This window comes from Mixophyes fleayi, chromosome 10, assembly GCF_038048845.1.
Source record: "Mixophyes fleayi isolate aMixFle1 chromosome 10, aMixFle1.hap1, whole genome shotgun sequence".
In the NCBI taxonomy this organism is placed as follows: domain Eukaryota; kingdom Metazoa; phylum Chordata; class Amphibia; order Anura; family Limnodynastidae; genus Mixophyes; species Mixophyes fleayi.
The window spans coordinates 38,175,567-38,202,726 of record NC_134411.1 but is presented as its reverse complement, the minus strand read 5'-3'; the positions used below and the strand labels follow the sequence as shown (position 1 = coordinate 38,202,726).

Genomic DNA, 27,160 nt, shown 5'->3' with positions numbered 1-27,160 from the left:
TGGCTTTCCCGTCACTCGATTCAGTGTACGCAATGTCATATATTGCTATTTTTTCTGAAAATAACTTTTCACATCAAGTCCATGTTAACCTCTCTGTTCTCAGCATTGACCGAACATTGAGAATTAATGGCGTCTGCCGTCAACAAATAAACTATCATAAGGATTAATGTATTTTAATTGTTACTTGGGTTTCTATGTGTATGGTTTTTGTGTCTTCTGTTTACTACCCCATGAAATATTTTTGTATTATTTCGTAATGTCACTGTTTACTCCACATATTTTCCATAGGATTTGGTCTTGGGAAGTCTCTAATCTGAGAGATATAAATACCGTTAACAGTTATACTAGTTTCCCAGTGATTGTGTAAGATGTTAAAGATGCTGTAAATGTTTAGGAAGTATTTATCTGGAGATAATCTTAGACCTGTTGGATTGGAGTCTAACCTAACCTTGGAGTTATAAATGAACTCTTTAGAATTGTAAATTCGTTAGCAAAGGACAACCCATATTGTGACAAGGAACATTAAATGTGCAATTATGTTGCGTTTGGAAGTGTTTCCTGTTGTGGACTAAATTATGGTTTAATTAACTAATTTGGCAAGTTTAATGGATTGTAAGTATTATCTAAGTGGGTCTTATTATCTGATAGACCCTCTGAGGTTGGTTGTCACTAGGGCTAACTGTCTCAAACCACTAAGTATAGGTCATTAATAGAGATAGCGAAATCTCATGTGAATCTAAATTTGTGGCAGAACAGGTTGTTTTGCAGAGGTGCAAAGATTCCGCAATACATATTTTATATCCGTAGGATTTGGGGTGTCCTAAAGAGAGACGCCAAAGGTCAAAAAGTTAAGACTGCAGTCCGTTGAGCTGCTGTGACATCACTGTATAAATCAACCAATCCACAAAGTGCTTTTCTGCAGAGCAAGTCTCCAAACTTGTTAGTCTATCTCTATCTGCTCTGTCAGAGAAGCGACTCTCTCCCTCCTAACACGGCAGCATGTTACATGTGAAACATATTGTAAATATAAGCCTTTCATTTGTTTCATATTATTCAGCTCAGCATTACACAACATTTCATATATGTACTAATGTCAAATATTGGCTTTACGTGACCCTGAGACACAACCACACAACTAATTTCTCTGTGTTTTGGAGTATACAAAATATTTAGCATTTTTGTTCCCCCCTTTGTCTGTGTGTGCCAAGCTGAGCATGCCTGGCATTTATAGGACATTGCTTAAATTACTGTTTCAACCCTGGGCATGTTCATTCAGAATGTTAAAATTCTACGAGCGTCTTCATAACATGGGAATTATAGAGCAGAGCTGCTCATTAAGTGCAGCAGCTAATGCAGATGGCATTTGTTGTTACATATTGGAAAATGCCGACCTCAGCTGTGCCAAACCGTTGCTTAACTCTGCTCAGCCCTGGAGCACCTCTGGTTACATCAGCAGAGCAACGAGGAAAATAGAGATGTATCTAATTTAGTAACCCTAAACCATGGAATCTTACTAACTTATAAACTGTTAAGCTGGGGACACACTACTGAAAATGACTTCGGATGAGATTTCTGTAATGATTTTAACAACCATTAAAAGTCCGGATGATCATGCAGATTCCTGTGTACACACCTACACGATTTACCTTCAGATCTGTGATTTTCATCTGTCATAACCATCTGCCGAAAATATGGTGACTCTGTACACTGTACAGATATCTGCCTACACTGCTGGTGGTGAGTGCGTGCACACTGCCACATTTGCCCGACATCATTCCAACGCTGACCGTGATTTTTAGGAAGTTTAGAAAACTAAATCAAATAATACAAAACCACCATCTTAATCTCCCTAGATTACCCTATTACCACCCTCTACACAGCTAACACAAAACAACAACCCTCTGACCAACATTGGTACACACAGCCCACTCAATACTTTTACCTTTGCGTTCTAGCTGGTCCAGTGTGCAATATGATGTAGCACATGCCCTTGTGTTTCTAACTCCCATTGTCCTATAGATTGTAAGCTTGCGAGCAGGGATCTCTTACCTCTCTGTCTGTATGTATTACCCAGTATTGTCTTATTAATGTTTGTTCCCAATTGTCAAGCGCTACGGAATTTGCTGGCGCTATATAAATAAATGTTGATGATGATACAATGTGCTTTGGTACTATAGAACGTGATGGTGGGAGCGTACAAACTAATGCAGTATCTGACCTAACGGTCGTTTAGCGTGGGATCTGCAGGATAATTACATCAGTGCGTCCCCAGCTTAACTCTCTGTGGGATGTCTGTCGTTGTATTTTCCAATACACCTGTTTTCTGTGTAGCTGTAGACAATATTAAAGATGTTATTCTTAATATAAGACGCCCGCCTGTAAGGAGGTACCCCCAGGAATCTTCCTGTTGCGTAAAAGCTACCCTGCACCATAGCCGAAGCCCCTGATGAAAACTGGGTCACGCAGTGCCTGGTTGCGGAAACAGGGGGATCCTGAGGGTGGATGCCTCTAATTCGCTATATGGGGGGCATGCTATATTGAGGAGGGTTGAAAGTCCCTTAAAGTTGAGGTTACAAACCGGTAAGATAAATCTAGCAGTCAGCGTGTCACTGTAAACAGCCAGAAATCCATGTACCCACCGAGACACATTGGAAATGTCACAAGTTAGATGCTAGAGGAAATGATTTAAGAGTTGTGGTTTCCTCTCTGCAGGACTCTCGTACTGATTCATCCAGTCTGTATACCCGTGTTCTAGATATGAATACTGCATAGAGATACTTCAGAGGAGTTCTCTGTGGTGGTATTGTGGTAATACCAGGTGCTACTTGTTTTTGGAGATTTTTAGATTCTCTTTGTGAACAGGACAAACCGTTTTTTTAAGGAATATTTTAGGCACTGCAATGTCTCCATATTTCCATTGTTGAAAAAACGGTTTCTAAAGAAGTGCAGCGTCCATTGTCTTCCTTCTAAATACCCTTTGAAGCTTCTGTGCTACAGAACGCCTGTGTGTGAACAATCCCATAGGTAGTAATATGTTCTACTTTCCAGGCATTTAGAGTATATGTAAAAAAAAACAAACAAACATCAAAGCAACTAAAAATCAAAAAACAAAAATGTTTTGGCCTAAGTGAAAAATCTGTAAATATTTCTGCAAGATGCATCCACACCAAGAGGTGTTGGTTAACTTTCTAGAACCCTGAGAAAATCAGGTCAGTGCCTTCAACATTTAGGGCTCGTTCCAATGAGCATGTTTAGAAAGTTTGCTCATGCAAAACAATCTTAAAATTGTGCAGATAACAGGCCGGATGTGTCCAAGTCACCAACGTGATTATGTTGCGTTCCGTTTTGAATCTGGATTTTGCAAATTCTCTGAATACGCCCGTTTCAATGAGCCCTTAACACTACCAGACCAGCTATTTAAAAACAGACACATAGGGGTATATTTACTAAATGGCGTGTTTTAAAAAGTGGAGATGTTGCTTATAGCAACCAATCAGATTCTAGCTACCATTTGTTTAGTGCATTCTACAAAATGAAAGCTAGAATCTGATTGGTTGCTATAGGCAACATCTCCACTTCTTCAAACCCGCAGTTTAGTAAATCTAGCCCTTTTGCAGTTTGTTCAGATGCAAGTTGCCTGCCTGTAATTAATACTGTGCAAATATTCATAATGCACCTGATCTAGTAACTGCATTGCAGCCCTATAACACAGGGATCCCATCTGTGTCTGATTTTTACATGGAAGAACTTTTGTGAGAGGACAGCAGAGGTTTCCCAGTGAGAAGTGTGTACAAAGTATCACATGAAACGATTTATATTAGTTTCACAGCCCACACCCAGCACACACTGTGGGATCCTCCTATCTGTCTGTCCGTCTAACCTCTCCCTGGTGTAATTAGGAAGATGATGAAAGGCTGCACACGAGCTGGTTCACACAGTAAAATCAGATACTGGATTCTCTCTACTGAATTACTGAAGGCTGAGAACAGAACATGTGTCTTGTATCACTTCCAGGATTGTCCGTCCTCCCTGATAATTAAATAATGCGCTTTAAATATTCCATCATTGACTCCCATGTGCAGGAAATACCTGGGGAGATTGCTGGATGGCTCATTATCAATAAAACTGCTTCTGTGGTGACACCAGACTAATAAATATGTAATAGAGACATTAGTTGTTAGATAGCATATCCTCAATTCATAATCAAGTGATTTGCAAATTATAGTAACTGATGTTGATGTTGCCTTTTGGTGAAAAGTTATTTGAGGGGTAGTCTACCTTTAGACATAGCCCCTCGCATAACAAAACTGGGGAACCCTCCTTGTTATGCGAAGTAAGCCGCCGAATGGAGCCGCTGGCTGCGTACAAGTCGTCCATCGTCGAGGCTTCTGATGATGGCGGAGTGGGGGGTCTTTCGCATTGGAGGGGGACCCCCCTAGTTTTCATTGGATTTTATACTAGGTAAAAATATAGCTTAACTTTGTATACTTGCCACCAAATACGTCCGTCCGTATTCAACAAGGAGCAGATGTGAAGATACGTCTGTTTTTTGCATACGGGTCTAGGTCAGCTCTGCTCGAACAGACAATACACTGCAGGATACGTCCAATACATATGTGGAATATAAAGTCCCAAAAGAACGCAAGAACAAAATAATTCAATTAAAGTCACCTGTTAATAATGTAGTCATTAAACACAAACATTAAAAACATTTTTTTAATAAAATACATTTATTAGGATGTTATTAATGTCTACTGTACATAATATACATTTTTACAGTTGCTCCTGCTTGCAAACACATGTTCTAGCTGTATACAAACACATGTTCTAGCTGTATACACAGCTGTCATCACTAGTAATCGCCACTTACACCGGACCTGTAGCTGGTGCAAGTGATACAAAAGAAAATCGTGTACTTGAGAGATGCCCAAAGCTTGAATCGGACATCCCCAGTGAGCTGAATTAATTAGGATATTCTTATGAAGGATAAATAAGTTAAGTAATACCTTCAAATAGGGCCACACATTACCCTTAATTTCAAAAATTAAAAGGCAGCCCCAAAACGACCTTGGCACCCCCATCACTCATCCCAAAGTGCCCCCACATGCCATTCGGAGCCCCCAGGATGCCCCCACAAGCACTCAGACCTGTAACTGAGGCAGTACTAATATATTTCTGATTATTTATGGGAGGTTTACATTTTTTCTCATTTTAAAAATATAAATAAAAAAGTTCTGTGTGTGTAAAATCTGAGCACAATAGGATTTGTGTAGGACAACAATAGGTTCATTCTTAGTAAACCAATGTTACGATATTCTTAGAGAGGATAAAATCCCTCGCTGTGATGTGATTATTACGTGATTAGTGTCTCCGTCTTAATCCACAATAATACACATTCATCTCTCCCAGGCCCAGCCGTACACAGAAGGTTTTGTATTGTGTGTTACACATGACGTTACAGTAGCCGTCTGATCCTCAGCCAGGATTTAAAGTGCCCCCGTAGCCTAGTGGAGGCAGCCATTATGTACAGCCTATCTGTACACTAGACAAGGCGTGACCTCCGACCTCTGTGATGTCACTGGTTCCTGATAGGCTGATGGAAATATTGCTTCAGCTCACCAAATGGCAGCCTCCACCCACCTCCCAACATTTAGAATCAAGAAATCGGGATAAAATAAGCCCCACCCCGATATACCAAACTCCACCCTCAAGTAGGCAGATTGTTATAAAAGACCACCCGCTTTTTGTTAGGTACCCCCTCGTTTGTGACCAGCGAATTGGGACAGTTGGAGGCGTGGCCTCCACTATGTGCCTCACAAAATGTCTCAGTGCTGTCACTGTTTCCTGGTCTAGGCCTGGTTAACCTGTGGCTCTCCAGGTGTGGTCAAACTACAAGTCCCAGCATGCCCTGCTCGTTAGCGGCTGGCTATTGGCTAACAAAGCATGCTGGGGCTTGTAGTTTCACCACACCTGGAGAGGTCAGGCCTGATATTGGCTTGGCCGGTTTGAATATTGGTTCAGCGCAGAAAATGGCTGCCTGCACTGTCTGTAAGTGGTGGATACACTTGAAATATTGTAAGAAATAACTTGTTGGTTTTTTTAATTAAACCTCATGTAAGCCTTGTTCTAATTCACCAAAATCTCCCAACTGTCCCAATTTCAGCGGGACAGTCCCGATTTTATGGATCTGTCCCAAACTGGGACATGTTTGTCCCGAAGGTGGGAATGTTGGGGGAGATTTATAATGGTTAGCCTCAGGCTTTAATACGGCAGGCAGTACTGTTATATAATATGAGCGTGCTGTAGGTATACTCGGTACTGTTATATAATATGAGCGTGTTGTAGGTATACTCGGTACTGTTATATAATATAATATGAGCGTGTTGTAGGTATACTCAGTACTGATATATATAATATGAACATGCTGTGGGTATACTCTGTACTGTTATATAATATGAGCGAGCTGCGGGTATACTTGGTACTGTTATATAATAGGAGCGAGCTGCAGGTATACTTGGTACTGTTATATAATATGAACGTGCTGTAGGTATACTCGGTACTGTTATATAATATGAACGCGCTGTAGGTATACTCGGTACTGTTATATAATATGAACGTGCTGTAGGTATACTCGGTACTGTTATATAATATGAACGTGCTGTAGGTATACTCAGTACTGCTATATATCTGGCCGCTCTCACATTACAAGCCTTACCTACATCAGGTTGACCTTTGGACCAGCCTTCGTCTCTGCTAATAACACAATAAATCATACGGGAGTAACAATAACTGTATGAAACCGATTAGAGACAAATGTGCTTTTAATTATTTTCCGCCACATGAAGAGTTGGCGGCTTCGCTGGTGCATTTGCCAATTAATACAAATCAGCAGTTTCTCTCCAATCCCGGTCTCCTCCCTGTATCCACGTAGATCCTGAGAGTAAAGTGCAGTGTTCCCGGATAATACCAGAATACAAGGAGTGTTGTGGATCGTGTGTGATAAGGTTGTTTATCCTTCTTATCAGCCGCAGATCATTGGTTACTCGTCATGGTAACCAGCGATTATTGAACGTGTCATTGCCAGTTTTGAATCATTTCAAGGGACACTTTGCTCCTGGGTAGGGGCAGTAAATCCCGTACAATACGGACCTTGGTGCATAATGTCAAGAAATCCGACTGATTCTGTGACCGTGTCATGATGGCATTTGTAGTGCACCAAGCACCAGTTAGCTTCCATCGTGTGTAACATGCTAAGGTGCACCCGACTTAGCAGAAATGTGTCCTCTGTAATGATTTATGGATGTCAGTAACTGTGTGACATGTACACAGAACTTGGCTATAATGCCGTTTTATTGCATTGTAAATGTTCCTCTCCAGGAATGAGGACAACTAATGATAACTGCACCCAGTATACAGTGCAGGTGGTCAGTACTGAGACATTACAAGGACAAAGCGGCAGCTATGGGAATCTTATCTCATCGTAGAGGCCAGAATCTGACAATACACCTGTGACATCGTCCATATATATTAAGTATATTTGTTTATTGCACACAGTGCAATTTGGCACCGTGTGCCTGTGCACACGGTGCCAAGTTGCACTGTGTGCATAAACATATACACATGCAAACAAGTGTATATGTTTTTATATAACATATGGTCATCAATATAGCACTATATTTATTTATTTTTGTTTTCATTAGACAAAAATATGATTTTTCATATGTCCAAGGGAAAGACCCATCACCTGCTGCAATCGAGGCAGCCATTTTTCTGGCTGGAACAATGTTCACGGCAATGTACCCGCTGGACTAAGACAGAGTGTCCCATAACTAGTCCTCAGGGAGCCCTAACAGTGCATGTTTTCCAGATATCCTTGCTTTAGCACAGGTGCACTCATTACTAACTGACACATTGTAACAGATCCACAGGTGATGGAAATTATTCCACTTGTTATCTGGAAAACCTGCACTGTTAGGAGTCCCAGAGGACTGGGGTTGGGAAACTCTGGACTAAGAAATAGCCCCTTCACTGAGGTATTGCCATCTGTTACAGAAACCTGAAATTCCCTGTCCACAGTATTTACCTTGATGTAGCTTAAGAAGTACCAGGGACAGGTGCGAGTGTCACAAAATTAACTTCCACCCTCCCCTGGCCCAGGTCCGGCCCAATGCTCTATAGCCCCCCAGCTGCATTTCAGTATTTATCGTGTTGCATCTAAAGTTTCCTACCCCTTTAAATGGCGATACTACTAAGCAGGATTAAATCGCCCCCCCCCCCCCCCCGCTTTCCTCCTGTATCTCCGTTTCCCAGTAATCCCCGGGAACTCGTTATATTTCCGAGAGAGGTTAAAACGCAAACGCAATAAAATTCTGTGTTAATGTCTCCTGATTCTGGGCTCCAGTACAACACTTATATTCATTCCAATGTTGTTCCCACTGTCCTGTAACGAGCAATAATCTCTATTTTACCTCCTCTCTGGCAGCTACAGAGGCGATGAGATAGAGGCTTTTATTTTCTAAGAAAGCAACTTCCAACCTATATCTATTACATGTGAAATAAAATAACTCCATGTTTTCATCATTAAACTCTGGCGATCGGGGCAACTTCATTAAAAGGAGATTACGTAGATATTTTTGTGAACTAAATTGTGCCCCATTTTTTTTTTTTTTTACTCCTGTTATTGTTGGACCCGAAACTGTGTTTTGTTTTATACTGTTTCTCCTCTCCCATCAGTCTTACAGGCCTGTCACTTTTCTCTGTGCTGTAGATTAGGTACTTAGTAATAGCTGATAGTGTTGTCTATAGTCTAGGTAGCCAGTCTGCATGCTGGTATTACTCATACTTGGGAACTCTCCCTGAATGTCCGGGAGACTCCCTGAAATAGGGGTGATCTCCCTCATTCCCTGAAGAGTCTGTCATTCTACCTGATGCTGAGCCAGTACAAGACGTGGTTGGCTTCGCCATCTGTGGCATGATGACACCGTACAGAAATTGTGTCCTATGTCCATGTATTGATGCCTATGGAGGTGGCCATTTTCATGGAGACCAAGATTTAATCAAAGAGTGACCGATAAGACAACATGACTTCAGTAATGGAGACAGAAATGTAAAAGACACTTCAGTCTCTAGAGATTCATTAGCTGCTTTTCTTTAACGCATAGTTGCCTACTCTCCCGGAATGTCCGGGAGACTCCCGCATTTCTGGGAAACCTCCCGAGAGAACAGGGCAACCTCCCGGTTCTCGCCCCGCAATACATAAGTGGCGGGGGCGGGGCTTAATGATGCAAATATTGTGTCATCTTAGCCCCGCTCCCTGCTGTAATTGGCCAAAATTGTGACAATCGTTTAGGGGGCAGTTCCAAAAAGATGTGATTTGTCAAGCCCCGCCCCCACACGCCCACCTCCCCCGGGATCTCCCTGAAGCCAACGAGGAAAAGTTGGCAAGTATGATATTACCAAGTAAGAGCTGACGGCAGTGCCAGGCTCTTGTAGAGACATTGGTCCTGATTCATTAACTAACATAATGTGCGTTGTCTGTTTTTCCAATCTCACGTGAAGATGATACGTGTGGTGATGGATACGGGTGTAGATTCGCTCCGCTCTACTAGATGATACACTGCAGGATACGTCCAAGACCTCTAAGGAATATAAACTCACAAAAGAGAACACAGAAAATAAAACAATTCAATTAATGTCACCTGTTAATGAGATAGTCATTAATGACACAACATTAAAGAAAAAAGTTGTTGTTTTTTCTGTAACATAAGATACATTTTTTAGGATGTTATTAATGTCGTCTACTGTACATAAAATACATTGTTACAGTTGCTCCTGATACAAACACATGTTCTAGCTGTATACACAGCCGTCATCACTAGTAATCAGCACTTAGACCTGGAGCAAGAGATACGGCTGAAAAACACGCACCATAGAGATGCCCATGAATTGGACGCTGTTGCGTTCTGTGGCGTAAGGTCCAGTTCCGGGCGCATTATACGCAATTAATCGCCAGTTGCGCTCCTTAATGAATCAGGCTCACTGTGTCCCTGCACGAAAAGATCTGCGCCCTCTCACCCCTGGCCCCCTACACCATCCTGATTTACTTATAGAACGTGGCAGAAGTATTTTTAGTTTTCTTACAACATGGAAAAAAATTTAAGGAAATTCAGAAAACATGGCGGCTGCTGGGCACATTAAAACAGATGAACTGCAAATACTCCGCACAGTGCCAAGAGTTAACATCTGTGGGGCAGATTATTATTCATAACTCACTGTTTGTTTAAAAAACAAAATAAGAGGATAGTCAATTAAAGCTTCACGTAAATTACGTCTTATCCACACATCCTAAAATAAATTCCTATTTTATTCAGCCTCACTTCACTGATAAAAGTACATTTTTTGCTGCCGTGACAAACGTGGGTGGAAGTGTGCTGTATGTACGAACATCAAGACCAAACAATTCTGCTAGAGCATCTACTTACTGATCAAGTCAGTGGCTAGTAGTGCGGGATAGACTTTCTCACAAATATGGCTGTGTGCACTGAGTGGCTTCTGAATAATCCCGACGGCATTGTTTGACCCGTCCTGTCATGTCAGTGACCTCCTAAGGGTTCCCGCTAAAGATGGCAGAAACTGATGGCCTTGGTACGAACTCCAGCCAGTGAAATATTCTGCTCTCAAGCAAAACAAGGTCATTTGTTTTTGTTTTTTTGCTGTTCTGCTTTCGGAAGCTGCTGATAGAGGAGGGTCTGTCCTGCTGGGCAGAGCCGCACTTGTCAGAAAAGTTTCATGCTTGAAATGTCTCACATTCCTCCTGCAAATCTGTCAGATAAGTGTAGAAGGCCATGCGGATGGACATGGGGGCTGTTCAGGGCCCTACTTGGACATACACCTCCCAACGCTGAACTAAAGATAGTCTCTAATCTGACCCAGGGCAGGATACATTGTAACACTTAACTAACAATCGTATTCTCCAAACGTTGACCTGGATACCATGGCAGTAATGGAATCAGCAATTATGCTCAGAGATTGTTAATTAAATGTCACCTGGATACATTGTTGCCGGTGGCTTTGATTGGTGGTTCTTGCTTGGTCATTTCCCTAAGGACTGGTCCTTGTATTCATGGCTGTTTGTGAGTATTCTCAGATATCCGCCTGGGTCATTGACACAGGAGTCTGCAACGTAACATTGTTGTTTTGTTTCTGTGTGTGTGGATTTTTTGGAGCTTTTAGGATCATTGTAATAATATAAAATTTGCTGGCAAATGCATTTACCTTACTATTTTTACCCTAATCCCTTAGTGGTCATTAATGAGACAGGGTTATATACTGACGAAGTCCAGGTGTGTAGTACGTGGACTGTGCGCTCTGTCCATCCGAGATATTCCAGTTATTTGGGTTACTGAACAGATAGCAAATATGCAGATTAAAGAAAATTGCAGATCATCAATGCAAATGTTAGGCGGTAAATGCAAAGATGTCTATATGGTCGTCAGCTGCTACTGATGAACGTACCAAGTTGTTACAAATTGTGCAGCATTGGTGACGTGAATCGTGGATGTGGTTTTATACGACCGCTGTTTTTCCAATTTTCTAACTTGGATGTTCAACTAGTACAACTTAAACATTAAAAAACAAAATTGAAGAGTAAAATATTGCTGTATAACATATGACCTGTTCACTGACTTTATATATGTGTTTATTCTGTGGTTTTATGACGTTTGTTACAATTTATACAACTTCTATAAATGTCCATGTAAACTACTCACACCTGCTGTCCCCAGGACCGTTATATAGAGATAATGTACACTCAGGGCCGGTGCTAGGGTCCATGGCGCCCTAGGCAAAATCGGCACCCTCTCTTTATATTCCACATACAGTATATATATTGGACATATCCTGCAGTGTATTGTCTGTTAGACCCGTAATCCTCACCAGACGTATCTTCACATCCGCTCCTTATTGAATACTGATGTGCGTTTGCCCGTTTAAAAAAAAACAAAACACACACCATATGTTTGTTTTGCGTTGTTTGAGGAATCCGTCCCAATGTGAGGAGCCTGATTCTTAGATAGTAATATCTTAGATAGCACAATCATACTAATAATTGTAGGGATCATCTTTTGGTTGTCATCAACAGCTAGTGGGACTTCCTGTCTCCTTATCAGTAGACGTCCAATCTGCATAGGGAGAGGAATCAGTAGCAGAAAGAAAGAAGTAATAATACCACTGTATAGGTCATTGGTACGGCCTCATCTAGAATAATGTGTTCAGTTCTGGAGGCCGTATCTCCAGAAGGATATAAATACATTACAGACTGTACAAAGAAGGGCAACTAAAATAGTGCATGGCCTACAGCACAAAACTTACCCGGAGAGACTAAAATATCTTAATATGTATAGTTTGGAGCAGAGAAGGGAACGGGGGACATGATAGAACCTTTAATATATATCCAGGGTTATAACAAGGTGCAGGAGGGAAACCTTCTACAAAGGAAGAGAAGTACTAGAACACGAGGACATGTACTGACACTGGGGGGAAGAGAAGTATTAGAACACAAGGACATGTACTGACACTGGGGGGAAGAGAAGTATTAGAACACGAGGACATATACTGACACTGGGGGGAAGAGAAGTATTAGAACACGAGGACATATACTGACACTGGGGGGAAGAGAAGTATTAGAACACGAGGACATGTACTGACACTGGGGGGAAGAGAAGTATTAGAACACGAGGACATGTACTGACACTGGGGGGAAGAGAAGTATTAGGGCACGAGGACATGTACTGACACTGGGGGGAAGAGAAGTATTAGAACACGAGGACATATACTGACACTGGGGGGAAGAGAAGTACTAGAACACGAGGACATATACTGACACTGGGGGGAAGAGAAGTACTAGAACACGAGGACATGTACTGACACTGGGGGGAAGAGAAGTATTAGAACACGAGGACATGTACTGACACTGGGGGGAAGTAGGGTCAGAGGAAATGTGAGGAAAAACTACTTCACAGAAAGGGTAGTGGATAAGTGGAATAGCCTCCATCAGAGGTGGTAGAGGATAATACAGTAGAGCAATTTAAACATGGTTGGGATAGACATAAGGATATTCCTTATAAAGAGCTAAGGATCAAATCGGGTTGGAGGTTACCATAGGTTAAAATATGGGCAGACTAGATGGGCCAAGTGGTTCTTATCTGCCGTCAAACTCTTGTCATCACAGGCATTAGTACCTTTCACTCATGGGTGGCCAAATCGTCTGCATCACTTTTGGCTCCATTCCAGCATATTAGTGTAGTTGGAAGATGACAGCAGTCAACCTGCACTTCTAATGTACCTGTCCATTCACTAGGAGCCAGTGACATCACTGAGAGTGCAGCCTATCCAGTCACTAGGAACCAGTGACATCACTGAGAGTGCAGCCTATCCAGTCACTAGGAACCAGTGACATCACTGAGAGTGCAGCCTATCCAGTCACTAGGAACCAGTGACATCACTGAGAGTGCAGCCTATCCAGTCACTAGGAACCAGTGACATCACTGAGAGTGCAGCCTATCCAGTCACTAGGAACCAGTGACATCACTGAGAGTGCAGCCTATCCAGTCACTAGGAACCAGTGACATCACTGAGAGTGCAGCCTATCCAGTCACTAGGAACCAGTGACATCACTGAGAGTGCAGCCTATCCAGTCACTAGGAACCAGTGACATCACTGAGAGTGCAGCCTATCCAGTCACTAGGAACCAGTGACATCACTGAGAGTGCAGCCTATCCTGTCACTAGGAACCAGTGACATCACTGAGAGTGCAGCCTATCCTGTCACTTGAAACCAGTGACATCACTGAGACGGACCACAAAAGTTGAATATAGGTTCAGCACACAAAATTTGTCTTTGTGATACATTTTGTTCTGTTATTAGAGGCTGTAGGCAAATAAATCAATATCTATGTCTACTCTCAAAAATCATATCCTCAAGGAATGAAAATAAAAATCCTGAGGATTTCTGTTCTCAGAAACTAATCATTTTCTCTTCCCGTGACCCGTAGTAAAATAAATACAGTACAATCATGTTTTTCCCCTTATTTCTGCAGCTTATAATTTAATAACACTTCCTGCCAAGTTTAAACAGACAGATCAAGCGTTTGGGATCAAAACAAGTGAATTGAACTATGTTCACCTTATTTAAAATTGTTCTGTTCCTAGACCAGACGACGCGTTTCACAGACATGATTCACATACACTGTAGGCTTCAATGTGACTATGTCCGAGTACCCGCTGGAGGTCATGCTCCATGTGCAGCACAATACGCCCAGATTTTGCACAAGTGCGACTGGATACGCTGCCTGGTGGGCACATCAACCTACCTCTGCTCTGCAGCAGCCTAGATGTGCATCTAAGAGTGCGGAGAGGTGGTAACATATTGCATTATTATTATTATTATTATTATTATTATTATTATTATTATTATCTATGACTTATAAGGTGCCACAAAGCATTACATTCCAATGTATACCTGTATCTCATTAATATATATAATGTGTGTGTGTGTGTGTCTAGTTACTGATACAACCCTTTCTGTTCAGGAACGGAGAACCTGTTTTGGTTTTTTGGTTGCTAGAAAGGTGTACATGAATTTCCCCAAAGATTTGAACCTTCATTTCTCAAACCTCAGTGATGTCACTGGGTCCTGGTAAATGGATGAGATATACTGGGTCAGAAAATGACTGTTTCCACTATTTATAGGTCGTGGTCCACATTAATGTGGTGGAATCTATATGAACTGAGCGTTTCATCGCTGGAGGACTTACCATTGTTATACGTGTGGTGATGAGCTCACAGTTTACAGACCCTGCAAAGTAACAGACCTCATTGAGTCTTAACCGAAATATCTGCCTGGAGATCATCAGCCTCAAACACGCAGTCAGCACAATCCTGACACCTTCCAGTGTCTCCCCGGCTCCTGCGAGTTCTCACTTCTTGTTACAAATGGATTTGGCTGAAGATCACAACGTTCCGTTGGCTCCAATCGTCTACAGAGTGATATATCTACATTGTGCTCAGCAGTTACAATTGTATCTTCCTCCTGCTCTTCTGCTGGTTCTATATGATCCCTGTTGCTTCTCTGTTGAATATACGTTCACATTTACAGTATGGAGCACCATTGTGGAAATCTCTGGTTAAATCTATGCCGTTACATGATAATTTAACTTTAATAATAACATACTTTGCATTTATCCCTCTATTATCATTTTAGGCTGACCCAACATGACCCTATGTCTTTATTATATCACAGAGCACAGTAATTCTTTCTTCCAAGAGATGGCAAAGATCATTTATATTGGGGCTATGCAAGGACACAAACTTTGTCCTGCCCGTAGACTGATAAATCTGATTTTGTTAGCGGATATCTCTCCCTACGTTCTGTGCCATCCCGGGGCTCCGAGATTTGGGAAATAGGCCCTACCTACTGGAAATAGCGTTCCCCGCAGCTTGTGGGCTTACTTGTAAAGTCCTGTAATAATAGTGCTGAATATTACAGGAACGCGCGGCAGGTAGTCTGAGTTATGAGACTGAGGGTTTTTACTTGTGTGTGTGTGTAGGGAAGAAAGGACTCATTTAATATATATCCTGTGTTTATTATTGTGTAAGCAGTTTCATTTCCTGCTCTCCTGTTAACAAGTGTCCTGCCAAGCAGAGCTCCGTGCTGGGGTCAGTATTAATAATGGTAATAGTTCTATGCAGAAAAAAATACATGGATAGGACATGTTAGTAGCTGTTGAAAACGTGGAATCCTCTCTTGTGGTCTGTGATATAGATCTTTCTGAATAAACACTTTTGACTTTAGTGTAAACATAATGGCGGTAGCAATTTACTGGGCCGAACCACTAATCATGAATGATAAGTATTCATACCTCCCAGTTGAGGCGGGACAGTCCGGATTTACGGACTCTGTCCCGCCCACAGCTTTGTAGTGCCACATATAACAGAGCAGCGGTGATCGGGTGCCAAGTGTACCTCATACTTGCCAATTTTTCCTTGTTGGCTTCAGGGAGATCCCGGGGGAGGTGGGCGTGCGGGGCAGGGCTTGACAAATCGCATAATTTTGGCCCCACCCCCTAAACGACTGACACATTTTTGGCCAATTAAAGCAGGGGGTGGGGCTAAGATGACGCAATATTTGCGTCATTGCGCTCCACCTCCACCACTTATCTATTGTATGGGTAAGAAGCGGGGGTTGCCCTGCTCTCCTGGGAGGTCTCCCAGAAATGCGGGAGTCTCCCAGACATTCCGGGAGAGTAGGCAACTATGCGTTAAAGAAAAGCAGCTAATGAATCTCTAGAGTCTGAAGTGTGTTTTACATTTCGGTCTCCATTACCAAAGTCATGTTGTCTTACCTGTCAGTCTTTGATTAAATCTTGGTCTCCATGAAAATGGCTACCTCCATAGGCATCAATACATGGACATAGGACACAATTTGTGGACAGTGTCATCATGCCACAGATGGCGAAGCCAACCGCGTCTTGTACTGGCTCAGCATCAGGGAGAATGCCAGACTCTTCAGGGAGTGAGGGAGATCACCCCTATTTCAGGGAGTCTCCCTGACATTCAGGGAGAGTCGGTAAGTATGGTGTACCTGCCACCGGTTGCCCGCATAATGAAAGAGTGCTTTGAAGACAGGGCGAGACAGCTGTTGGATGAGCTGAACACTCCCCTGTGACGCCTGACCCCACATTTCGACCCATATAGATTCCCCAACTTTAAAATTTGGGAGGTGCATCATAACCGAGGCATGAGTCACAGTGGCGGCAGCCATTTTGTGTCCAGAACGAATGTCCGCTCCGTTCACTGGACACCAGAGACATCAACATACCTCTCAACATTTAGAATCGCGAAATCTGATCAAAATAAGCCCTGCCCCCAATCTGACCAATCTCCGCCCCCAACAATTGAGCAAATTCAGGTAAAACTCCACCTACTTTTAATTAAGCCCCACCCTTTTACACCCTGTGACTCAGGAAGTCTGGTGTGCATGCCAAAATATCTTCCTCCAGAATCTCAAACCTTTTCAGTTCTGAAACATTGCCATATATATTTGTGGCTAGCAGTTATTATATAGAAGATAACTAGTAGTTTTGATATAGTAATCTTTTTATTAAAAAAATGTTTTTAACTTGCAGTGAAATATACTAATCCTCATTTGATATTTGTATGTACAAGGTGAAGCATTGTCTACAGATATTAGACTGTCTGTAATGAGCCATACGTAGAATGGAGCCTCTGGGACAGTAGATGTTTCAGAGTTTTGGAAGACGCTCAGAAATGTTGTGAAACATCATCGCTGTGAAACATTTAATGTTAGATTGCGCAGTCGGATGAAAAACTCTTTCTATTTTTGTTACATAAAGTGGCATGTTATAAATCAGCTGTCAGTAGAAGTAATGTCAGTCTACGATATAAACAATATTACCCATTCTACTGTTGTTTTCTTTTATAACTATTTATGGGCAAGGAATAGAGCGACAACGGAGATCTCCAAATATAACATTGTTGTGTAACGTGTAAGTGTTATTGTAGCAGCTGTCTCAGGTTTTTGCAAACTGAATACATCAAATGTTTGCAGACCGTGCTGAAAACTGGGAATTTAATATTGCATCAACACGTGCTTGGAATTCTACCAAAAATCGTGGTTTTGATAGCGAACGGTCAGTGTTATGGTGGCAGATTGTGATTTTAAAATGGAGACAGGGATGTTGCGGTCTGAACCTATATCCGTGAGAATGCAGCCTATGAGTCTACAAGACGCTCGTGGATTCAGTTCTGACCAAAGCTTCTAACACGTCTACAGTATGCGCCAAAGATGACTCTGTTGTATTGAGGAACTTTCTGATCACTCGTGAGCTATAGGGTTCAAGCTTTGGGCATCTCTAAGGTACGTGTTTTTCTGTCGTATCACTTGCTCGAGCTACAGGTCAGGTGTAAGTGCTGATTACTAGTGATGACGGCTTGTATACAGCTAGAACATGTGTTTTGTATCAGGAGCAACTGTAACAATGTATTTTTTGTACAGTAGACATTAATAACATTCTGATAAAAAAAAAAAAAAAACTATATTATTAACAGATGACATTAATTGAAGACTATATTTTTCCTGTGCGTTCTTTTGGTACTTTATATCAGCAGTGTCTGTTAGAGCAGAGCGGACCTAGAGCCATATTCATCACCAGACGTATCTTCACATCCACTCCTTGTTAAATACAGACGTGCGTATACCCGAGATGCGTGCGTTTGGTAATGAATCTGGCCCCACCTCTTGACAAGTTGGTGCTTTTCATATAATGCTCAGACTTATACATATCTCACATCCTCCATCCAATCATTTTCATACAGATACTTTTAAAAAATCTTGCAAACAGACTGGATAAATGGCTGCTGTAAAACTGTGGTTGTGTTATGTAACCAATGCATGTGGCCAATCCCGTGGCTGATGATTGCTGGTCCTCTTCAATGTGTTCTGTCGGAAATAAGGTTTTTGAGAATGTGGTCAGGATGGTATTTGTAGTACTCCCGACTCCGCTTCGTCTGCACTGTGCCTTTTTTTTTTTATTTCATTTTTTTACCTGCTCAGCTGAAACATATCCCAGGAATTTACATCCAAACGTTGGCAGCTATGCTATAATGTATTCAGGGTGGGCGCTACCCTTAGTCCAACTTAGGTGATGGCTCTCTGCTCCTCCACGTCAGTGCTGGGAATGTGGCTTGGTGATGTCACAGCTAGGTGTTATAGTCCCAGGAGGAGAGCATGCCCCTCCCACCTGCTGAATGCCTAGGTAGCCAGAGGGTCGAGCGCCTCTTTGAAACGGGGAGGGGGGGCATCTAGGTTGCCCGGAGCTTGCATCGCCCCTGAGATTATTGCTTTTTCATGCCTCCGAACAGTCTGTCACCGGCAGCGGTGAGACCGTATGAGTGGCCACGTTGCAGAGGGGGGGGGGAGTGGCCATGTTGCAGAGGGGGGGGAGTGGCCACGTTGCAGAGGGGGGGGAGTGGCCACGTTGCAGAGGGGGGAGTGGCCACGTGGCGGAGGGGGGGAGTGACCACGTGGCGGAGGGGGGAGTGGCCACACGGCAGAGGGGGAGTGTCCATGCACACTTCCCACCTATGGGACGCTCCCACAGGAATCGGGACAGTTGGGAGCTATGTTATGCGATTGTGCTGAAGTACTGAAAGGCTGGATTTGGCCCTACACGTGTGTGTATCTTGTAATGTTCGTCTAGTCGCTATCCAATAATGATTGTCCACCTCCAATTATGTGGTTCCAAAGCACAATTCGATTTAATAGCAAAAAGCAGCAGAGTAACAATCCAAATAAAATAAGTACAGCCGTTAAGTTCGCAGGTGCCCTGGATCCAGCATACAGTCATTCAGTCCTGAAGTCTGTGGTCAAAGAGACTGTCTGCTGGTCCCAGGACCCCTGCTTATATACAGTTAGTGATCCAGTGAGAACAATACAGATGATTTGACATGTTTCGGAAGGTCCAGTGTAATGCAGGTCATTGGCCAGTTTAAACAATGCCCTCCAAGGGTTGGGGTCAGTTCTCCAGAAGATGCATACTAATCTTCCTGCCGAAAAGCTGGTTCAAACTAGTCTATTTACATTACACACACAATACCATTCTGATAATTTATTCCCTATAATACATATCTAGCATACACAAGGTGCGATTCGTTAGGCGATTGAACCGGACGTCTGAGGATAAATAGGGGATTAGAATGATATCAGACATGATATGTTTCCTGCGTCCTGAACCTTAGATCTCATTAACGTGTACATAACATTATAATGTTTAACTATAAACTCTGCTACATTTCATTACAAATAACTTTGTGTTGCAACTACGTTTAATATGAACTAATTACAAGTGTATGTGTTCGTGTAAATGTGTGTGTAAGTGTTTGCGCGTGTTTGTGGTAAATGACGCTCCTTCACACCGTAGCGCGTTATTCGCATAATTTCAGACATAGACAACCAGATCGATAGATATTAATTTGAAATGACCATATCCAATTTATTTGACTTCAACAATCTTTATGGCCGAGCAGGAAACTGTTAAGTCGTCTGTACTATATAATTTGAAAAAAAAAAAGCTACCAGCGGAAGCCGTCATTTTGTGGCCTGGACCAGTATTCCTGAGCGACCCGCCTATCTCTTCGCTATGAACTAGCGACACCGTGGCCGCTTCCATTGTCGGAGCGGCAAGTAGGACTCTTGTCACATAGAAATCTGTCAGAAAGGGAAGTATTTTACCCAGAAATAAATCTTTATAATGCCCTGCTTCACTCTTGAGAAACAATGAGAGCAGAGAGCAGATTACAGTGTTCTGGAGAGAAGTATGTTTTGCTATGTTCTGTTTTCGCAAGGAGTGTCTAGTTGTGGTTTGGAACGTCTGACTCGGGAGGGGACCCAAATAAGTTACTTCTTCTTTTTTTCTTTTTGGATGAACGCAGAGTGCTTTTACATCCTTACCAGAAGTCCTTCCAAAAAACAGTGTTTACCACATAACAGGGATTGGTTTTAACAGGACGCCGAAATAAAGCAGGTTCATTACACTTGCTGTACCATAGCCCTTTATTCCACCACTAGAAGAAAGAGCAGTTACATGTATTAATCCCAGTGTTGTTCACTTTAGAACTCTCTCTAATGACCGCTTTGGCTCGTGTTCCAGGCTGGCTGTGTGTGTGTGTGTGTATATATATATATATATATATATATATATATATATATATATATATATATATATATATATATATATATATATATATATATATATATATATATATATATATATAGAGAGAGGGAGCCCTGTAGTTATAAAGTTTTCTAAGTCTCCAAAGCGTTTTTTTTTTCTTCTATAAATCTCTGAATCCGACTATCCCGAAAGTTTCTCAGAGGTGGTAACGTGGTCTCTGTTCTTCTGCCAGCAGTTAAGCTCACGGTAGTGTCTGAGGCTTCGGCTGTTTGTATTAGGGAGGATTAATTAATCTGCAGTAAAATAACCTTGTTCCTGGGAAGTCTTAATATTTTGCTCTGTGGGGTAACTGGAGTCTTTGTCCTAATGTGGTTTCCTCCCTCGATTTCATCTTTTAGTTGAGCCCCTGTAATTTGGATATCATAGCAAGAGTTTAACACTTTAATCACCATTGTTAGCACCTTTTACGTCCATTCTCCCCCTGTTTTCGTGGGTTTCCTCCAGGTGCTCCGGTTTCCTCCCACACTCCAAAAACATACTGGTAGGTTAATTGGCTGCTATCAAAATTGACCTTAATCTCTCTCTCTCTGTCTGTGTGTGTGTGTGTTAGGGAATTTAGACTGTAAGCTCCAATGGGGCAGGGACTGATGTGAGTGAGTTCTCTGTACAGCGCTGCAGAATTAGTGGCGCTATATAAATATGATGATGATATTGTGGTTTCCCAACATCAGTATAGATATTGGGAAAATCACACAGACAGCTAGGGTTGGATAGGAGCAGACCTCTCTGAAAATGCTGCAGGCACAATGATCATTGATCCCGGTTTCTGCACCCCTCTACTGTTCACACCAGCGTCAGTACAAACCACTGGTGACTCTGAAACGCGTGGAAATTGTGCACGCCTGACTTACCCTGACACTTGTGTGAGCAGCTTCCGGACCAGTGGTCGTAATGGCTGTGGTGAGCTTGGTTGACGAGCTCCAGGTTCTTGTGCCATGACATATTTGGTGAATTGCAAACACAAAGATCACAAGAAAAATTAAAACTTGTGTCCTATTTCTCTCTGTAGGTGTCACACTCGAGAGTCCGAGCCTTATCCCGCTTCATGTAGCGCCCTGTGGACCGGGCAGATAATCTGAATGATGGGTGAGAATGACAACGACAAGCACGCCCAAGCCGGACAGCTCTTCGAAAACTTTATCCAGGCGACGACGTGTAAAGGAACCCTGCAGGCCTTTAACATCCTGACTCGGCAGCTAGAGTTGGACCACCGGGATTACCGCCACTTCTACGCCAAGCTCAAGTCTAAGGTCACCAACTGGAAAGCGAAGGCGTTATGGAATAAGCTCGATAAACGGTACAGCCAAAAGGAATATAAGAAAGGAAAAGCATGTGTGGGCACAAAGGTAAGAAACCGCTGCTTTATATTTCATCCATAAATCTGTAACGTGCGTTTTTTAATGGAACATTACTTTTTATGTTATCTTTGTAAATATGAATTGATGAGAGTGTAATAACATTCCTGTCGCAGGTATTTATCTAGCTTCTATAAAGGTGTTGGTAAGTCTGCTTGAAGAGTTTAGTTTGCCAATAGAGTTGTTGTGTTTTCTGTGTCTCATCATCTCCTTATCTCCTCCCAAAGTACTTCTGTCATTCTAAACATACCCATATATAGGCAGATCCGCCATTGACTCAACTGCCAAGAGCCTGGATCTGTGTCCATTGTTACCACACACACAGAAATGACTCTCTGGACTTTAATTTTTTGACCCCTACAAGTGAACAGTCCATAGGCAAACCGAGGGGGGGGGGGGGATTCCTAGTGCCTGGATACCCCCCTCCAAGCCTGGGGCACTGTATAATTGAGGTGGCTGAACCCTACCCCCGCTTCACACGGCTCTGCTTGAAAAGGGAGAGCTGCGGGCACCTAACAGTAGCGCACACAGCATTGCCCATGTATATTATGGGGATAGGAAGAGTTGGAGAGCAGCCAAGCACTGTCTAATATTATAGCCACACCCCCATGCATGCTGGTCACGCCCACTGGTGGCGTGGTGTGGAAACCCCCCTCTACAAATCCTGCGTTTGCCCCTGCAGTTTTTGTATGTGGAGTCGGGTTTAATATGAAATGCCCATTTTGTATGACATTCAGTTACTCACAAGAAGATTTTACCAGCAATATCAGTCACTCATTGAACATTGCAGTGTGTATAATAGTCAAACAGAAATAAATTAGATTGTTATTGAAGCATTTTGGATACTCAGCCCGGAGAGTTTATAGTGCATTAACAGGTAGAGTTACCCTGTGTATTAACAGACCCCATGTGGTCCAGACTGGAAAATAATTTTCCTTTCAGCGCCGGCATCAAGATCGTCTCCTGTTTGCAGATAGTTTAACTTCCACCACGATCCCGGCTGCAAATCTTTTAGGATGAAAATATTTATATGTAATGGGCTAATATGCTTCTGCGGTGGGATTCTTGGTGTCGTGTATTAAAGTTATTGTATCTTTTACCTCATTGTCTGCTGCAATTTGTGTGGTTCCAACTCACAATGCGATTTATTAGCAAATGCAAAAGAATAACAATTACATAAATAAGTACAGCCGATACATACGCCGCGCTCTGCGGGATCCAGCTTAGTCATTCAATCCTGAAGTCTGTGGTCAAAGAGACTGTAAGCTGATTCCAGAGAGCAATATATATATACATTTGGTGTTACAGTAAATACAATACAGATGACTTGGCATGTTTCCATAGGTTCAGGCTCTAGGACAGTCCAGTATAGTGTAGTTCATAGGTCAGTTCAAACTACACCCTCCAAGGGTGGGGGTCAGCTCTCCGATCAGATGCATACTAATCTTCCCGCCGAAAGCTAGTTCAAACTGGTCTACTCTATTTATTTACATTATACACACAATATCATTCTGATCACTAATTCCCTATATTCCATAACTAGCACAGACTAGGTGCGATCTTATAGCTGATGGAGCCGGATCACTAAGGATAAATAGAGGATTAGAATGATTCCAAACATATGTTTCCTGTAACCTGAACCTTAGATCTCAATAAAGTGTATATAACATTATCATATATAACTATAAATTCAATAACATTTGTTCATAAACGACTGTGGGTTGGAACTATTATAAAAATGAACTATGTACAAGTGAATGTGTAAGTGTAAGCGTGTTATTTATCGTGCGATTGCGTCATAACATGCGGCGTACTGATCGCAATCGCACGGTAAAACAATATTAATCAATATAATTTTTTTAATCTAATTATTTGACTTTGACACTTGATATGATGATACAGGGGGTATAATTATGGGGGCATTGTATACCTCACGATGACCGCAACGCCATTGTTTCAGCAGCCTCCCAGAACGCTTGTTCCCAGAGCCTCACAGCTCTATAACAAGGAAAATAAATAGTAACATGTTCATAACAATCTGTGCAACAATAATCATTATGTGTTTGCAGCGAGGGATTATTACAGCATTAGTTACTGTTCTCAGTTATGAGAGATCACTGCCAGTTCCAGGCACTCGTACTCTCGGTAGGATCCTCATTAGCAGAACGGCGAGAGCGATATCCCTTACTCTTACTTACGGATTAAGTACTTGATTAGATAATGTTTTGGGTCCAGTCCCTCCGTCTCTCATTATACGACAGGTGGGGAACTTGTGCAGCGAGATGGATTGCGTTTTACTGCAGGCCTCATGGAAATTAAAACTGTATGTTAAATAACCGGTACGATTGCTCTTCGATCCGGTAGTATTTATATAAAAACATGATCTGCATTTGCTCCAGAAATGATACATTTTTTTATGTTTTATTTTTATTTTTGTCACAAAGAAATAACCTATAAATGAAATAATGCTTCACATTTATAAAAATCTGTAGATGTTTATTGTAAATTCCCCCCAGGATGATGTAACCAAACGATTTAGAGAGCGAGTGTTGCTCTATATAACACTCTACTGGCACCTCCCGCGTCTAAATGCAGCTCAGTCATTTTATGAAATGACATCATTCAGATATTCCAGCGAGCGTTCGGCGTGCACGGTGCCGCAGTGGTTAGCATTGCTGCCTCCCAGCGCATGTATCGTGGTTTTGATTCCCGACCTGGGTCCTATCTGAGCGGAGTTTGTATGTTCTCCCACAGTCCGTAACATCACGGTTACTTGGCTTCTAGCAAAAATGACCCCTAGTGTGTATTTGTAAGATAGAGAGTTTAGAGTGTAAGCTGCCATGGGTCAGGGACCGATGTAATTACATATTCTCTGTACAGTGCTGCAGAATTTGGTGGCGCTATAAAAAAAGGTTAAATAATAATTTAGGTTAATAAATAATGGAATTAGCATTCCTGCAATGTAAGTTGTGAACTCTACAAGGTGTGTGGCTACAATTTCCTCTGGAATACTGTAATAAATCCTGGCGGACAGTAATAATGTCAATTCTATTTTTGTCAGCAATTTGTTTGCTTTTTTTACCGGGTGAGTTACATTGTGAAATCCCAATCTCCCAACCTTCTTCATCTCAACAAGGGCCGAATGGCGCCCCGTTGTTGGTTTTGCAGTCTTTACACTAATACCATGTTGAATTTAGCCTCTTCTTTATAATTATATACATATCAGTTCGAGTCATTTGTGCAGCCAGTTTGTGTATTTAACCACATTACTAGATATTGTCCAGACTTCTAGTGGGTAGATTTATCCAACATTCTAAAAAGGAAACGTGTAGGCGTTGCCCATAGCAACCAATCAGATTTGAGTTATTTATCTAACATTCTGGAAAATGATAGCTCTATTCTAGTTGCTATGGGCAACGCCTCCACTTGTCATTTTTTTTAGAATGTTTGATACATGTACCACCTTGGTCTGCCTACACTGCTGGTGGTGAGTGCGTACACACTGCCACATTTGCCTGACATCGTTCCATCGCTGTAGGAAGTTTAAAAAACCAAATCGACAAATGCAATGTGTTTTGGACACTTGCAAACTGCTGCCTTCAGGGTTTGCAATAGGGCACTTTTTTTATGCTGTCTGCACCAATTACCTGCACTCAGTCCACGCATTGCCGTCAATAGAGCATCTTCCAATGACGAGCCCCCAACTTCAAGTGCTTTTTACCACCTTGACTTGCAGATCCCAGGGGGCTCTACTAAAAATGGACCCTGTGCATTGGTTTCAATCGTAAAAGACAGCCCTGTGATTACCTATCATTTAAACCTGACGAATGACTCTTGAAGGTATTTACAGCCTTTGACTATCAGTCAGGCGTTAGATTGCTGTCTCCACTCACTGATAAATACATAACGTCAATCTGTTACATAACTGTGCATTGGAAATAACTTGCTGTACTTTGTATAAAGTCTGAGAGAATTCTGGGAATGTTTGTAAATTTCACAATACTTTTTTTTCTAAATTCATGCAAATGTTTAAGCATTTTTTATCCCTGAGTCACCGTGCTGAGCTACATCCTCTATTACGGCATCTTGTAAGAAGACATCGTTTCCAACAAGTCAAATATAGTCATCTGGCCCAGCTCGGTTTTTCCCTCTGTCCTGGTCAGTGCTTTATAAACTCGTCTCGCGCTCACTTTAGCCACTCAAGTGAGTAGTAAGTGAGCTAGGAACTGTGTGTCTTCTATAAAGTACATTCCTACACTTTCACGTAGTCCTTGCAAGATAAACTTCTGCTTTTTTTAGGATGAGTGTTTGTCAAAGTTCCTCTTAATGGCACGTCAAGGGATAAGCCCTAAATACACATGTCACTGAATAGTTAGAAGTGTTGAAAAGGGACGGACAGACGCTGTATCTACCATTTAATTCAGCGTTTTAGTACAGGAATGTGGGAACATTTCCTCCATATATTTGTATTTAAATGGAAAAAGAGGGGGCGTACGGGTGCGAATCGCACTATAATGACAACACTGAAGCTTTTGTGTATTGAAGACTCCACAAACTCCTGGAATTCATATTTCCTGGGAGAAATAACATTTCTGTAAAATCTCACGAGCGAATCTAAGATCGCCTAGGGCTAATTCCCTCGGATCTGGACAGGGGCACGAGCCGTCCGTTAGAGCCCAAAAAAACCTCCCCACACCCTGACTGAATTTACATTAATGTTGCTGAAGTAGAACAATGCAAATATTGTACAGTTCCGAGTCTCCGAAAAGAAAAAATTTGATTATAAAAAATATTATGTATTTAATTCATTTTGAACAGTAATCAAATAAAGCACAAACAAAGGGGCTTCTGTTGCTTGATGTCATGTGTCATGGGTCTGACACGTAGCATTATTAGACAGAAAATAGGCTTCTCTTGGGAAGATAACTGCAGTAGCATTTGGGGAATAGAAAATGTTTTTTTCCTAGAAAAGTAGATGAAATGAAACTTTGCATTG

General features: G+C 42.0%; 1 protein-coding gene across 4 annotated transcripts in view; it reads left to right on the top strand.

Moving 5' to 3' along the window:
• MICAL2 (microtubule associated monooxygenase, calponin and LIM domain containing 2) overlaps nt 1-27,160 on the top strand; it is a 157,963-nt gene that overhangs the window by 7,185 nt on the left and 123,618 nt on the right. For all 4 annotated transcript variants that reach the window (XR_012679496.1, XM_075188464.1, XM_075188463.1 and 1 more), the window contains exon 2: nt 21,819-22,155. Coding sequence is in view for 3 of the 4 variants with exons in the window: in XM_075188464.1 (XP_075044565.1) it covers nt 21,889-22,155 (267 nt within the window). In the remaining variant the exon portion in view is untranslated. The remainder of the gene's footprint in view (nt 1-21,818; nt 22,156-27,160) is intronic.